A 14,029-nucleotide genomic window follows, 5' to 3' on the forward strand; every position below is an offset into this window, starting at 1 on the left:
GAGAAAGGAACATTTCTACATTGCTGGTGGGACTGTAAACTCATACAGCCTCTTTGGAAAGAAGTATGGCGAATTCTCAAGGAACTAAAAGTTGACTTACTATTTGATCCTGCAATATCATTACTAGGTATCTACCTGGATGAATAAAAATCATTTTATAACAAAAATACTTGCACCAGAATGTTTACTGCAGCCTAATTCATAATAGCCAAGTCGTGGAAGCAGCCCAAATGCCCATCAACAAATGAATGGATAAACAGATTGTGGTATATGTCACCATGGAATCCTATGCAGGTATAAAAGAGGAAAACTTTACATCTTTTATGTTTACCTGGATGGAGCTGGAACAATATTCTTCTTAGTAAAGTATCTCAATAATGGAAATAAAAAAGTATCCTATGTATTTGATACTTTTATGAAACCAATATATAAACACACATTCATATGAATGATAAAATATAACTATAGTTCAGAAAGAAAGAGGAGAGAGGAAAGAGAGGGGAGCATAGCGGGAGGGCGAGTGGAGGGAGAGTATTTGGTGGGAGATCATCTAACGTACACAATCAAGGGTACATTTCAAAACAACTAGGAGTATATTAAAAATGTCAACGCAAAAATAAGTAAGTGAGTGATGGTTATGTTAATTAGTTTGATTTAAGCATTCCACATTGTATATCAAATCATCATATTGTACCCCATAAATGTATACAGTTATGATTTAATAAAAATTAAGTAAAGAAAATAACTCCATTTCTTGCTGGTATTCTCAGTTCCTTTTCCTTCTTTGTCATTAAGTCACATCTACCTGGAAAAATCTCAGCCTTGTTTGGGTCTCACTGTATTTTAAACTATCTCTACTCTTCTCAATTATTTGATCCCGACCCTTTCCTTCTGACTCTTGGAAGATGATCTTTCATAAAGAAAGTAATCAAACCAGAATCTCTAAACTTTCTCCACCAAACTACAAACTTAACGGCATTTATCTACATTCAGGTTTTCTTTCTGTTCCATCAGGAAAGGTGTCCATCTAGGTCTAATTTATCTCTGGATGCTATCTTTTCCTCTTTTTATGCCTTCCTAGGAAATTTGCTATGCTGATCATCCCCTCCCCTTTTCTATATATTTCGAATCTTTCTTTATTGGTTCTTTTTTTAATCAACATTTACTGAAGTATTGCCCCTGTTTTACAAAATCAACATTTACTGAAGTTTTTAATCAACATTTACTGAAGTCTTGCCTGTTTTACAAAATCCTACATTGTGTGCACAACTTCATTGGACCTTTTTCTCCCTCTTCATAATTAGTATTCTTGAAACATTTGTATTTTTGTGTTTCTGCTTATTTTCCTTGCATTCTTCAACCCATTACATTGACCATCACTGACCACCATGATAGCAAATAACCAGGCACTTTTTAGCGGTTATCTTACTTGGCTTCTCAGAAATTGATGACAACTAATAGCTGCACTTGCTTGTAGAATGTTCTTTCTTAGCTTTTGTGACCCCCATATATAACTGGTTTGATAGCCCCTTTAAATTCTTTTTTTTTAAAAATTTTATACATTTTTCTTTCTTTTAAAAGTTGCTGTTAGTCAAGGTATGTCTTAGCCCAGTTCTCCATCTTTCTCTTTCCCTATGTTCTCAATAATCTCATCTGTGGCTGATAAAATGATGTTCCCACTCTGGAATTAAATCTCATCTCTGCTTCTCACTGTACCCGCACCCCAGCAATACATGGGACAAAAATTAACCTTTGCCTTGACCTAATCCTGCATTCTTATCCCCCTAAGGGGCACTGGTACTAAGGTACTAAGACCAGAGCTCACTCCAATTCCCATGCAGAACCAGAATAAATTGTGGGAGAAGAAATCATGAATATTCAGTAATACTTCAGTAATGTCCAAAGTTGAGAACTTTTCAAGATACAACAAAGGACTTGGGGGCTTCAATATTCAGAAGGGAGGAATGGCTTATTTCACAGATGGACATTAGAGGCTCTGGACAGAAAAGAGCTATAAGGGGTATATTAATTAATTCATTTGACGTACACCCATTAAATGCCTACATCGTGTACCTAATTCTTACAACTCTTTCTACCATGTTTCTTAGCATAAAGAAGGCTTCTTTGGAACTAAGAACTTTTGAAGTTTCAGGCAAAATATCCAAATACACAGGGTGGTCATAAAGTCCATGTGCAATTTTATATTGCACACTATTTCAAATTGTACATGAAATTTATGGCCACCCTGTGTATTCATCTAGTGAGAAAGCTCACCTAGTTTCTCAGAATTGCATAGATTTCTATTGCCTATTGTATACCATGAAAAGAATATACAAAATAAAGAATCTCCAAGTTGTAGTTTCTGTTTTCCATGTAATTACTGTCTAATTGGGAAGATAAAGCAAGTATAAAGCCAACTAAGGCAGAATATTGTAATCAATGAGCAGTAAATATAATAGATGTTGTAGCACCTCAATGACGAGATTTTTTTGTGTCAGGGTAAGTTAGAGAAAGACTTTAGGGAGGTTGATCTTGTAAACTGAATAGAAATTGCCCAGATAGACAGGAAGAAGAGAAGCTTTCAAATAGATAAAACCATGCCAATGTGTCTTTGAAGTAAGGACTGTCATAAGGCATCCTAATGACAAAAAATGGATTAATCTGGTTTGAACATATGTTTAGCTCCAATGATACCATGGGAGCTAGAGTTTGAAAGGTGGATTGATGCTAGATTGTGAAGGGCTTTAAATTCCAAACTGAAGATTTGGACTTTATCTTGCAGAAAATGCCACACTTTTTTGTTTGTTTGTTTGTTTGTTTTTTGATACAGAGTCTCAAGCTGTCGCCCTGGGTAGAATGTTGTGGCATTACAGCTCATAGCCACCTCCAACTCCTGGGCTTAAGTGATTCCCTTGCCTCAGCCTCCCAAGTAGCTGGGCCTAGAGGTCCCACAACGTCTGGCTATTTTTTGGTTGTGGTTGTCATTGCTGTTTGGCAGGCCTGGGGATTCGAACCCGCCAGCTCCAGTGTAGTGGCTGGTACCCAAGCCACTTGAGCTACAGGCACCGAGCCCAGATTTTTTTTTTTAAAGAAGAGTGGTGACAAATCATATATATATATATATTTGTTTTTTGGTAGAGACAGAGTCTCACTTTACCACCCTTGGTAGAGTGCCATGATGTCATACGGCTCACAGCAACCTCCAAGCTTTTGGGCTTACGCAATTCTCTTGCCTCAGCCTCCCAAGCAGCTGGGACTACAGGCGCCCGCCACAATGCCTATTTTTTGGTTGCAGTTTGGCTGACGTCGGGTTTGAACCCGCTACCGTCAGTATATGGGGCCGGCGCCCTACTCACTGAGCCACAGGCGCCACCTGACAAATCATATTTTTAAAAGTTTGTGTAGTTTGAATGCTTTCCATGGATATTTTGAAGTCTCAGAAAATAACAACCTGCCCAGAAAATTGTCTTGGTTGATTTCAAATTATTGCATGCCATTGTCAGATCCTTACTCACAAAGAACATACATATTTGCATAGATTATTATCTTCAACAGATTATAGTCTCAGTACACTTGCTGAAAAAACGCACAATGACTGAATGCAAATAAAATGTGTAATTAGAACAGAAAGAGCAGGGATGAGTTCATGTAATCCTTGACTAACGGGCAGTGAATTTTACTTTGAGTGGGACTAAATTCTAGGACTTAATTTTCTTCTCAGAAAAGAATGAGAACAATTAAATGCATATCTGAAGTTTATAAAACAGAAGGGCTATAATCTTTTGTAGTACTAAGTTAAAAAAAATGGGGTAGGTTTAGGTTTATTCTCTTTCAATGAATAAACCCGGGATGACAGGAAGGAGCTCTATGGAAGAATTTGGGAGATAAAAGGAGAGAAGTTCAGGGCTGGCTGGGTAGAAAGGAAAAATGTTTGAAGCAGGAACTATGCTCTGATAATCCCCTTCAGCAATTAATTCCCCCCTTGTTTTCTGTTACCCCCAAAATAGAAGTTGTGGTGTGCTTTAAGAGTTTCAGTTGCACAAGATGAATGTTAGAATAAAGCATTTTTTTTTCAGTCCTGAAAATAACCTTGGTCATAGCTATTCCAGCCTTTGTTTGAAATGTAAAATAACGTAGGCACAGAAAGCTTAAAGGGCTTGCCCAAGGATGCACAGATAGTAAAGCGAAGAAACAGGCTGGAAAGAATACTTCATCACTGTTTGAATATTGCCTGGACCAAAGCCTGGTTCATAGCAAGAGTTCAATAAATATTTGTTGAGTGAATGAATGAATATGAACTTAAGGCTTTTGATTCCTTCTAGTTGTCTTTCCACTGCACTGTAGAAACTATGGCAGATTTAACAAAAAATGATCTTTGAGCAATCAGGACCTGCTAGTACGATATCAAAGGATAAAAGATTATCGCAATACAGATAGGCTTACCTAACAACATATTTCCATTTTATTAATACATGATATATTAGTTTTCTAAGGCTGTCATAACAAAATACCACAGATTTCATGATTTAAATAATATAAATTTATTTTCTCATAGTTCTGGAAGTCCAAAATTAAGGTATTTCTAGGGTTGGTTCCTTCTGAAAGCCTTGATAGAAAGATCTGTTCTGAGACCACATCCGTGGCTTGTACATGGCCCTATTCCCCCTGTATCTTCACATTATCTTCCCCCTGTGTCTGCATCCAAGTTTCCTCTTCTTATAAGGAGACCAGTCATACTCGATTAGAGCCCAAACTCATAACCTCATTTCAACTTAATTACCTCTATAAATACCATATTTGCAAATATGGTTATAATCAGAAGAAATAAGGGTTAGGATTTCAACACATAAACCTTCATGAGGGAGGGGTATGATTCAGCCCATAGTACATGGAGAACCAGCTTTTCTTTTATAGCATATTGAACCCTTCCCTCGACTCCTCAGCAGCAGCCAAGAAACCAAGCTGATATTAATAGAGCTCCTGGTTTATTATTAAGCAGACAATTGCCCAACAGGCTCAAGGTTCTGCCCCTGCATGTACATTGCTCTAGTGGAGCAGGGTTGGCTTCCACATTTTCCTAGTATTCTAAAAGAATAGCCATAGGGCATTGACTGTCTGGCTGACACATTTTTTTTTTCTTTTTCTAGTTTTTGGCCAGGACTGGGTTTGAACCCACCATCTCCCATATATGGGGCCCATGCCCTACTCTTTTGAGCCACAGGTGCAGCCCTTGGCTGACACATTTTTAAACTACATGTTATTATAATTGTGATGAAATAATACTTTATTCTTTGGAACTTGGCTTTTACTTTTTATTTTAAAGGGCTACCATAAGTCTGTAGGACTTAATTTTTGCCATAATTATTATTGTTAAACTGTGTCTTAGCTGATGAGTGTATATTTCAATAGCATCTTGAGGCACGGCACATATAAGGAGGCTCTCTAATAAGTGCCCATTGAGAAGATCCTGAGGAAAACCAGTGAGGGTTTTCCAGGGTCTTTTGAAAATTCTTAAGTAATAAAAAGCATATATAGTAGAAATTCTGTATGTTGACCACCCAAGGGACTGTAACATACTGGACAACATATGGAGATGGTCAACCTAAGGAACTAGGTCTACTGTACTGATATATAGATGTGGTGCTTGTCCCATCTATGAAAATTAGGTCAATTTATAAGGAGGTGGTCAACCATGGAGGTTCTGTTGTATTAACAAACATTGGGAGCACCAGTTTTTGTCAGGACTACTGAGTCACTGCAAAAAAAAAGGCACAGAAAGCTGTGGGGTCAAGAACAAAAATACTTAGAAAAGATAATCCCGATGTGGGGATAAAGATAATAGAGGTTTAGCCAAATTGAAAAAACTCTAGGAAAATAGAGTTTTCCTGCACCCTTTTTGTATTTGGACATAGATAATAGTAACAAAACACCCGTAAGTGATTGGGAACTTATGTGAGTTTCCAGATTGCTAGACCTTGAGTTGTAATTCACACATAGTTAAAACAGACAAAAATAATTAATTGCCAAACATTTATTAATTTTTCACACAGTCCAATTGTCTCAACAAGAATGTCTCCAAGGTAGTACCAGTAAGCCTCAAAGGATTGTGGGCTGATGAATCTTCTTAAAGAGCCTCTACAAATTTTCCCTTCTGTTCACACATTTTCCCCTTTCCCTCCCCAACATGCTCTTGGTGATCTCTTATTGGCCCTAGAGTAAGTTAAATGTTTATAGGATTTTAAGTAGGTTTCTTCTAAGTTAAAGTTAACAAAGATTAGTAATATTCTCAAACCCAACAAAACTTGGGGGAATAGAATTGAATACTAGAAACTACAGCAGACAGAGTTTTAAAATTTGAACTCTGAAGTTGTTTGAGAAACACCTCATTTTTGCTTCATGAGATTATAAATGGGGCATTACAAAAATCAAATTCTAAGTATTCAAGCTAAATCTTATTCTTAACAGATATTTCTCCAGTTATGGACTGATTTCACAGGGAGTTTTTCTGCAGAAGTCACCCCCTTTCTCCCAGCAGTATTCAAGATTGTAAAAATTCAGTCACCTGGAATCTGTGCGAATTATGCCATAAAAGATTAAAAGCTATTTGGAGGCAAAGATTAATGAAATTTAGGCCCAAGAAGTATCAATTTAAACATTAAAAACATCTGAACTCTTCACAAAATGGATCAACCATTAAATAGACCTATTGTTTTGAACTTCAAATTGCCATATTTAGTCTCCTTACTTCTGAAAGCGATAAATTAATGTGTTTCTCAAACAAAACTCCTTAAACAAATCAAAAGATACATATATATATTTCTAAGAATGCACACATCTGCACCAAGGAGTAAAGACATCTTTCAGGAAAGAACTACTTCAGGGAGAATAAAAGGCATGAGTACAAAGTACATAAAATAATGTACTTTAGGATGTTGGAAGAAAAGACACATCCTAATAGCAAAGAATTTTCCCACAACCAGAAACATTTGAGTTATCACTTGGTACCCAGGGTTTTTCATTTTCTGGACGCTTTGGCAGGTGTCAGGACATTGGCAGCATCTTTTAAGGGCGGTATTGAGATCTCTGCTCCTGGATGTACTCATACAGAGGGCTGGAGCGCACAGGGACATAGGCGAATTGACGCGTGCCAGACTCCAGCACCTGCCCACGGCCCTTGTCTTCCCAGGATTTTCTCTCCCGGACTTGGCGGCACCTTTGCTCCTCCTCTTGCTGGCGGCGGAGCTGTTCTTCCTCCCGGAATTTCCTATCCAGTTCTTGGCGACGACTCTTCGCCTTGGCCAACAGCTCTTCTGCGCGGTACTGTCTGTCTCGCTCCTGCCCAAGCCTCTGCTCTTCCTGCTCCTCAAGCTGCAACTGCTGCTGCTCTCGGGGGAAATTTCTGTCTCGTTCTTGGTGATGCAGCTGCTCCTCTCTCTCCTGGAGGTCCTGCTCCTCCGGGCGGAACTTTCTGTCGCGCTCTTGGCGACGCAGCTGCTCCTCTCTCTCCTGGAGGAGCTGCTCCTCCTCACGGAACTTTCTGTCGCGTTCCTGGTCCTCCTCATGGAACTTTCTGTCGCGCTCTTGGCGACGCAGCTGCTCCTCCTCATGGAACTTTCTGTCGCGCTCTTGGCGACACAGCTGCTCCTCTCTGTCCTGGAGGAGCTGCTCCTCCACACGGAACTTTCTGTCCCGCTCTTGTTGACGCAGCTGCTCCTCTCTCTCCTGGAGGAGCTGCTCCTCCTCACGGAACTTTCTGTCGCGTTCCTGGCGACGCAGCTGCTCCTCCTCATGGAACTTTCTGTCCCACTCTTGGCGACGCAGCTGCTCCTCTCTCTCCTGGAGGAGCTGCTCCTCCTCACGGAACTTTCTGTCACATTCCTGGAGACGCAGCTGCTCCTCCTCATGGAACTTTCTGTTGCGCTCTTGGCGACGCACCTGCTCCTCTCTGTCCTGGAGGAGCTGCTCCTCCTCATGGAACTTTCTGTCGCGTTCCTGGAGACGCAGCTGCTCCTCCTCATGGAACTTTCTGTTGCGCTCTTGGCGATGCAGCTGCTCCTCTCTCTCCTGGAGGTGCTCCTCCTCATGGAACTTTCTGTCTTGCTCTTGGTGACGCAGCTGCTCCTCCTCACGGAACTTTCTGTCGCGCTCTTGGCGAAGCAGCTGCTCCTCCTCACGGAACTTTCTGTCGCGCTCTTGGCGACGCAGCTGCTCCTCCTCACGGAACTTTCTGTCGCGCTCTTGGCGACGCAGCTGCTCCTCCTCACGGAACTTTCTGTCGCGCTCTTGGCGACGCAGCTGCTCCTCTCTGTCCTGGAGGAGCTGCTCCTCCTCATGGAACTTTCTGTCGCATTCCTGGAGACGCAGCTGCTCCTCCTCATGGAACTTTCTGTCGCGCTCTTGGCGACGCAGCTGCTCCTCTCTGTCCCGGAGGAGCTGCTCCTCCTCACGGAACTTTCTGTCGCGCTCTTGGCGACGCAGCTGCTCCTCTCTGTCCCGGAGGAGCTGCCCCTCCCCACGGAACTTTCTGTCGTGCTCTTGGTGACACAGCTGCTCCTCACGGAACTTTCTGTCGCGTTCCTGGCGACGCAGCTGCTCTTCTCTGTCCCGGAGCTGCTCCTCCTCACGGAACTTTCTGTCGCGCTCTTGGCGACGCAGCTGCTCCTCTCTGTCCCGGAGGAGCTGCTCCTCCTCACGGAACTTTCTGTCGCGCTCTTGGCGACGCAGCTGCTCCTCTCTGTCCCGGAGGAGCTGCTCCTCCTCACGGAACTTTCTGTCGCGCTCTTGGCGACGCAGCTGCTCCTCTCTGTCCCGGAGGAGCTGCTCCTCCTCACGGAACTTTCTGTCGCGCTCTTGGCGACGCAGCTGCTCCTCTCTGTCCCGGAGGAGCTGCTCCTCCTCGCGGAACTTTCTGTCGCGCTCTTGGCGACGCAGCTGCTCCTCTCTGTCCCGGAGGAGCTGCCCCTCCCCGCGGAACTTTCTGTCGCGCTCTTGGCGACGCAGCTCCTCCTCACGGAACTTTCTGTGGCGGTCCTGGCGACGCAGCTGCTCTTCTCTGTCCCTGAGCTGCTCCTCCTCGGGGAACTTTCTATCGCGCTCTTGGCGATGCAGCTGCTCCTCTTCACGGAACTTTCTGTGGCGTTCCTGGTGATGCAGCTGCTCCTCTCTGTCCTGGAGCGGCTCCTCCTCACGGAACTTTCTATCCCTTTCCTGGCGCTGTAGCTGCTCCTCCTGCTGTAGCTGCTCTTTTTGTCTCAGCTGCTCCCGCAGGGTTGGCTTGGCATACAGGGTGTAGCGGCTTCTCTGACTTTCTTCCTCCAGTTGCCACCTCCACCTTTGTTCACTGTTCTGCTCCTCCTGGCGTTGCCTCTTCTCACGCTCTTGCTGCAGGCGGTCCCCCTGGTCTGGGAGCTGTGCAGCACCCTCCTGCCGCTGCATCTGGTCTTCGCGGAACTGCAGCTCCTGCTTCTCCTCACGGAGCCACTGCTCTGGCTCCTCGCGCTCCTCCGCCCTCAGCTGCCTCTCCAGCCGCTCCCTGGAGGTCCTGGCCAACAGCCTCTGGTGGCGCCTCTCGCTCTCCTCCGCCTGCCACCGCCATTTGAAGTCGCTGCGCTGCCTCTCCTCCTCCTCATGCTGCCGGTGTGCCTGCTGCTCCGGCTCCTGGCGCTGCCTCCGCTCCTCCTGCCTGCGGGGCCTGGAGTAGACTTTACTCTGACGTGCGTGGGCCTCGCTTTCTAGCTGCCACTGCCACCTTGGGGTGCGAGTCTTACCCTGCTCCTGCCTCAGCCGCTGTTCTCGCCTCTCATCCTGCTCCAGCTTCTCTTGCTCCAGCCTCTCCTGCTCCCTCCTCAGCCGCTGCTCTCGCCTCTCCTGCTCCAGCCTCTCCTTCTGCTCCCTCTTCAGCCGCTGCTCTCGCCTCTCCTCCTGCTCCAGCCTCTCCTCCTGCTCCCTCCTCAGCTGCTGCTCTCGCCTCTCCTCCTGCTCCAGCCTCTCCTCCTGCTCCCTCCTCAGCTGCTGCTCCAGCCTCTCCTCCTGCTTCCTCCTCAGCTGCTGCTCTCTTCTCTCCTGTTCCAGCCTCTCCTCCTGCTCCCTCTTCAGCCGCTGCTCTCGCCTCTCCTCCTGCTCACTCCTCAGCTGCTGCTCTCGCCTCTCCTCCTGCTCCCTCCTCAGCTGCTGCTCTCGCCTCTCCTCCTGCTCCCTCCTCAGCTGCTGCTCTCGCCTCTCCTCCTGCTCCCTCCTCAGCTGCTGCTCTCTCCTCTCCTCCTGCTCCAGCCTCTCCTCCTGCTCCCTCTTCAGCCGCTGCTCTCGCCTCTCCTCCTGCTCCAGCCTCTCCTGCTCCCTCCTCAGCTGCTGCTCTCGCCTCTCCTCCTGCTCCCTCCTCAGCTGCTGCTCTCGCCTCTCCTCCTGCTCCAGCCTCTCCTCCTGCTCCCTCTTCAGCCGCTGCTCTCGCCTCTCCTCCTGCTCCAGCCTCTCCTGCTCCCTCTTCAGCCGCTGCTCTCGCCTCTCCTCCTGCTCCAGCCTCTCCTGCTCCCTCTTCAGCCGCTGCTCTCGCCTCTCCTCCTGCTCCAGCCTCTCCTCCTGCTCCCTCCTCAGCCGCTGCTCTCGCCTCTCCTCCTGCTCCAGCCTCTCCTCCTGCTCCCTCCTCAGCTGCTGCTCTCGCCTCTCCTCCTGCTCCAGCCTCTCCTCCTGCTCCCTCCTCAGCTGCTGCTCTCGCCTCTCCTCCTGCTCCCTCCTCAGCTGCTGCTCTCGCCTCTCCTCCTGCTCCCTCCTCAGCTGCTGCTCTTGCCTCTCCTCCTGCTCCAGCCTCTCCTCCTGCTTCCTCCTCAGCTGCTGCTCTCGCCCCTCCTCACGACTTTGCAGTTGCTGCTCCTCTTCGAAGCCCTGCCTGTCGCGCTGTCCACGTTTCTCTTGCTTCTCTCTCTTCTCTTCCTCAGTGAGCTCCCTCTCCTGCCTCTTCTGCCTGCGCTGTTGCCCAGGTTCTTCTAATTGTTGGTCTCTCGGTTCAAATCTCCTTTGGTCTTCTTGCCTATGATCTTGCAACAGGTTCCCCTTTCCCTCACACTGCGCACCCTTCTCATCTATCCCCGAAGCCTGGCTAAGAGCGTAATAACAAGCTTGAGCCACCTTGAAAATGAACAGGAGGAATTCATTGAAATCCACGCTCCCATTACTGTCACGATCCAGAAGTTCCAGGATTAGATCTACTGTCTCAGGGTCATGCGGTCTCTATGAAAAAAATTTAAAAAAGTTTTTCAATGCCTTACTTATAGGTAGTAAAATTTCACTTTCACACACAAAATATTTGATTCTATGTGGACATTCAAGAGACTTTCAGAGCAATGAGAAAAATGGCTAATCTTGTCCCCATGTTAAATGTGAACACATTTTAAAGCATACATTCATTGGGATTTTTTGCATCTCAAAGTTTACTGCTAATTGAAATAACACAGTTTAGTTGAGTGGATACAATGGAAGTTTATGAAAATTTGCAACACCTATGTCTGTCTGAAATAGCCAGTACTCATGATTTGATTTCTTTGCCATGTTTGAAAAAAGAAAACATTTTGATAACACAATTTTAGCAAAGAACAGGCTGATTTCAGTTCTTGAAATTTGGCAGCAAATTTAAATCCTCCCCCACAAACTAGTGTGATTTGACATCGTTGGTCATAATGTCCCAGGAACATCTCATTCACATTGCCATTGCCATCAGGCACATGACATATTTGCCAGCAACATTTTCAGTACTCAAGACTACAATTCCCATTATGTATCTTCAGACCCAGAAATAAATGGGGATGATATAAAATAAGCATAAAAATACTGCTCCTTTCTGTGATCTGTCCTAAGAAGAAATCTCATAGTCCTAAATAAATAGATTTTCTTTTCTTGTTAGTTCTTACCTGAAGGACAGCTCCAAATTCCCTTTCAAGGAGGTTCTTTAGGTCTTTCTTGCTTAATGCAGCCCCATCACAATTATGTGAGGCATATTGATTGAAAACTTCAGTGATATTACAGATGCTTATCAGAAGTGGAGACATTTTTTCCTTCTTTCTTCAAGTAAATCTAGATCAACAAAATATAATTCAAAATAAAAACTTTGTTTTGGCACTTGGGAAGGTTTTGTTTACATTGTTTTAGGAAGATTCGTAAATGCTTTGACTCCACAGCAGTAATTATTTTCAACCTAGACTTTCAAAGAGTTTTATCTTTGAATATTGTATTCACAAAGGGGGAAGAAAGATTTGAGAAATTTCAAGTGAGAGACTCATCTTCAGACTAGCCTGTAGTCAACTTTTGATTGGCTTCCCAATCTGGATTATCCATATCCTTTCCTTCTCTCTTTCTTCCAGCTCCCCAGCATATTTCAGAGCCAACAGTGAAGAGAGGGATACAGAAATTTAGATTTTATATGTTGTTATTTATAAACACCTTCCTGTAAAATTGAGCAAAGAGGATAGATTAAAGCCAAAAGAAGAAGGGAGATGTGAGAGTATCTTAAAGTGGATAGAAGCCATGTACAGCTAATTGTGTCAGCAAAACATCTGGTAGCAAATAAAACAATGAGAAGGGAATGTGAATTATCCTGAACACTATAGTTCATATGAGATCTAGGAGTATAATTTATGTCATTAATTGTGAGATTAAACACTACTTCTTCCTAGCCAAGGGATGGCGTTCTAAAACTTAGATATACCAATATGGAAAACAGAGTGCCTGTTACCTGCCTCAACTTAGATATGCTACATGTAGTCAGATATTCAAATTGGAAGCTTCCAAGAGGCCCTTCCTCATTGGCTTTGAGAGTAAGCAGGCCAAACTTAACCCAGAAAACTTTTAATGATATTGTTCTTCTGGCTAGTTTTGTTATCCCAATAAACCATTTGAATCTTGGCATTATAAAAAACATTAGCTGGCAGTAGATTAATGTTAAAAGATTGATGCTGGCTTTGCTGACTGGGTATGTATAATGGTTCATCCAGATAACTTCTTTATCTCCTTCTCAACTCGAATACCTCAGATGCCATAATTGTGAAGATGCACTGTATTAGGTAAAACGAATGTAAAAAGAGAAGAGAGGGTTGAAAAACTTTGGAGTTATCATCTGGGAGTTATTCACAAAGAGAAAGACAGATTCTGAGGAATTCCAAGTGAGACACTCATCTTCAGACTATCCTGTAGTCTACTTTTGATTGGCCACCCAATCTGTATTATCCATATCCTTGCCTTCTCTCTTTCTTCCAGCTCTCCAGCATATTTCAGAGCAAACAGTGAAGAGAGGGGTACAGGGGAGCCACACGTGATCACCTGCCAATGTGCAAAAGTAGAGTTCAGAGCCTTAGGAGAAGGAACCATCTCCCTTCTAATGGTGGCTTCACCCATAAGAAGATGGATGGGATGGAGTTAGTGGGAGTTAGCCACCTCTGTAAGGCAGCGATCCCTTTTGGCACAGAGAAACTCCCCCCATACCCCAACATCTAAAATAGCTAGAAAAAAGAAGAATTGTATTGAAAAGCATGATCCAACAAAATGGGACTTACCCACTTAACCAGAGGAAGAAGTTGAATGCTCGCTGACACCACTGGCAAGTGTACTGGTAACTGGAAACCGGGCCTTTTATAGGAGTTTTAATTGTGCCCTGGAGAGCAACTTGGGAAGGAGACACCCATTCTGTGGGATGGTCTGATTCACTCCTAACCAAGCCCAGCTCCACCTAAGTCTCCACAAATGGCCTGTTTATCTCATTATTTGCTCACGTAGCTATTTGGCACGAGGTTCACAGACCTTGCCTCCTGACGGGGTACTGGCCCCATCTAACATGAAAGGGTAGACTATTTGGCAGAATCTCTAACATTATTTATTTTTTTGAGACAACAATAAAACAAAGGCATTAAATGTTCAGTATCTTAATAGATTATGACTTTATTATAAGGAGTGATCTCTAAGCCATTTACTTTAGAAAAAATACAATTTCTAGGTTGGGATTAAACAAACTTTGAAATAAACTGATGAGAACTGATTATTTCCTCCA

General features: G+C 44.2%; 1 protein-coding gene across 3 annotated transcripts; it reads right to left on the reverse strand.

The window, feature by feature from the left end:
• Positions 1-6,016: 6,016 nt before the first annotated feature.
• Positions 6,017-13,590, reverse strand: TCHH (trichohyalin). Of its 3 annotated transcripts, none has more exons than XM_053592617.1 (4): positions 13,539-13,590; positions 11,901-12,063; positions 10,145-11,223; positions 6,017-9,931 (listed from the first exon to the last, which is right to left on the reverse strand). In XM_053592617.1, exons 2-4 carry the CDS (start codon positions 12,036-12,038, stop codon positions 7,063-7,065), a joined length of 4,086 nt encoding a protein of 1,361 aa, XP_053448592.1. In that variant the 5' UTR covers positions 12,039-12,063; positions 13,539-13,590; the 3' UTR covers positions 6,017-7,062. The 3 variants fall into 3 exon arrangements, with proteins under 3 accessions (XP_053448592.1, XP_053448591.1, XP_053448590.1); XM_053592616.1 differs by having other exon boundaries at positions 6,017-9,877; positions 10,022-11,223; XM_053592615.1 differs by having other exon boundaries at positions 6,017-11,223.
• Between the last annotated feature and the right edge of the window lie 439 nt (positions 13,591-14,029).

Source organism: Nycticebus coucang, chromosome 5, assembly GCF_027406575.1.
Source record: "Nycticebus coucang isolate mNycCou1 chromosome 5, mNycCou1.pri, whole genome shotgun sequence".
In the NCBI taxonomy this organism is placed as follows: domain Eukaryota; kingdom Metazoa; phylum Chordata; class Mammalia; order Primates; family Lorisidae; genus Nycticebus; species Nycticebus coucang.

Excerpts from the sequence above, each read along its gene's own strand:
- TCHH (XM_053592615.1), bottom strand. The coding sequence starts at position 12,038 with ATGTCTCCACTTCTGATAAGCATCTGTAATATCACTGAAGTTTTCAAT. Across the intron at positions 11,224-11,900 it reads AATTTGGAGCTGTCCTTCAG|AGACCGCATGACCCTGAGAC; the intron begins GTAAGAACTAAC and ends TTTTTTTCATAG.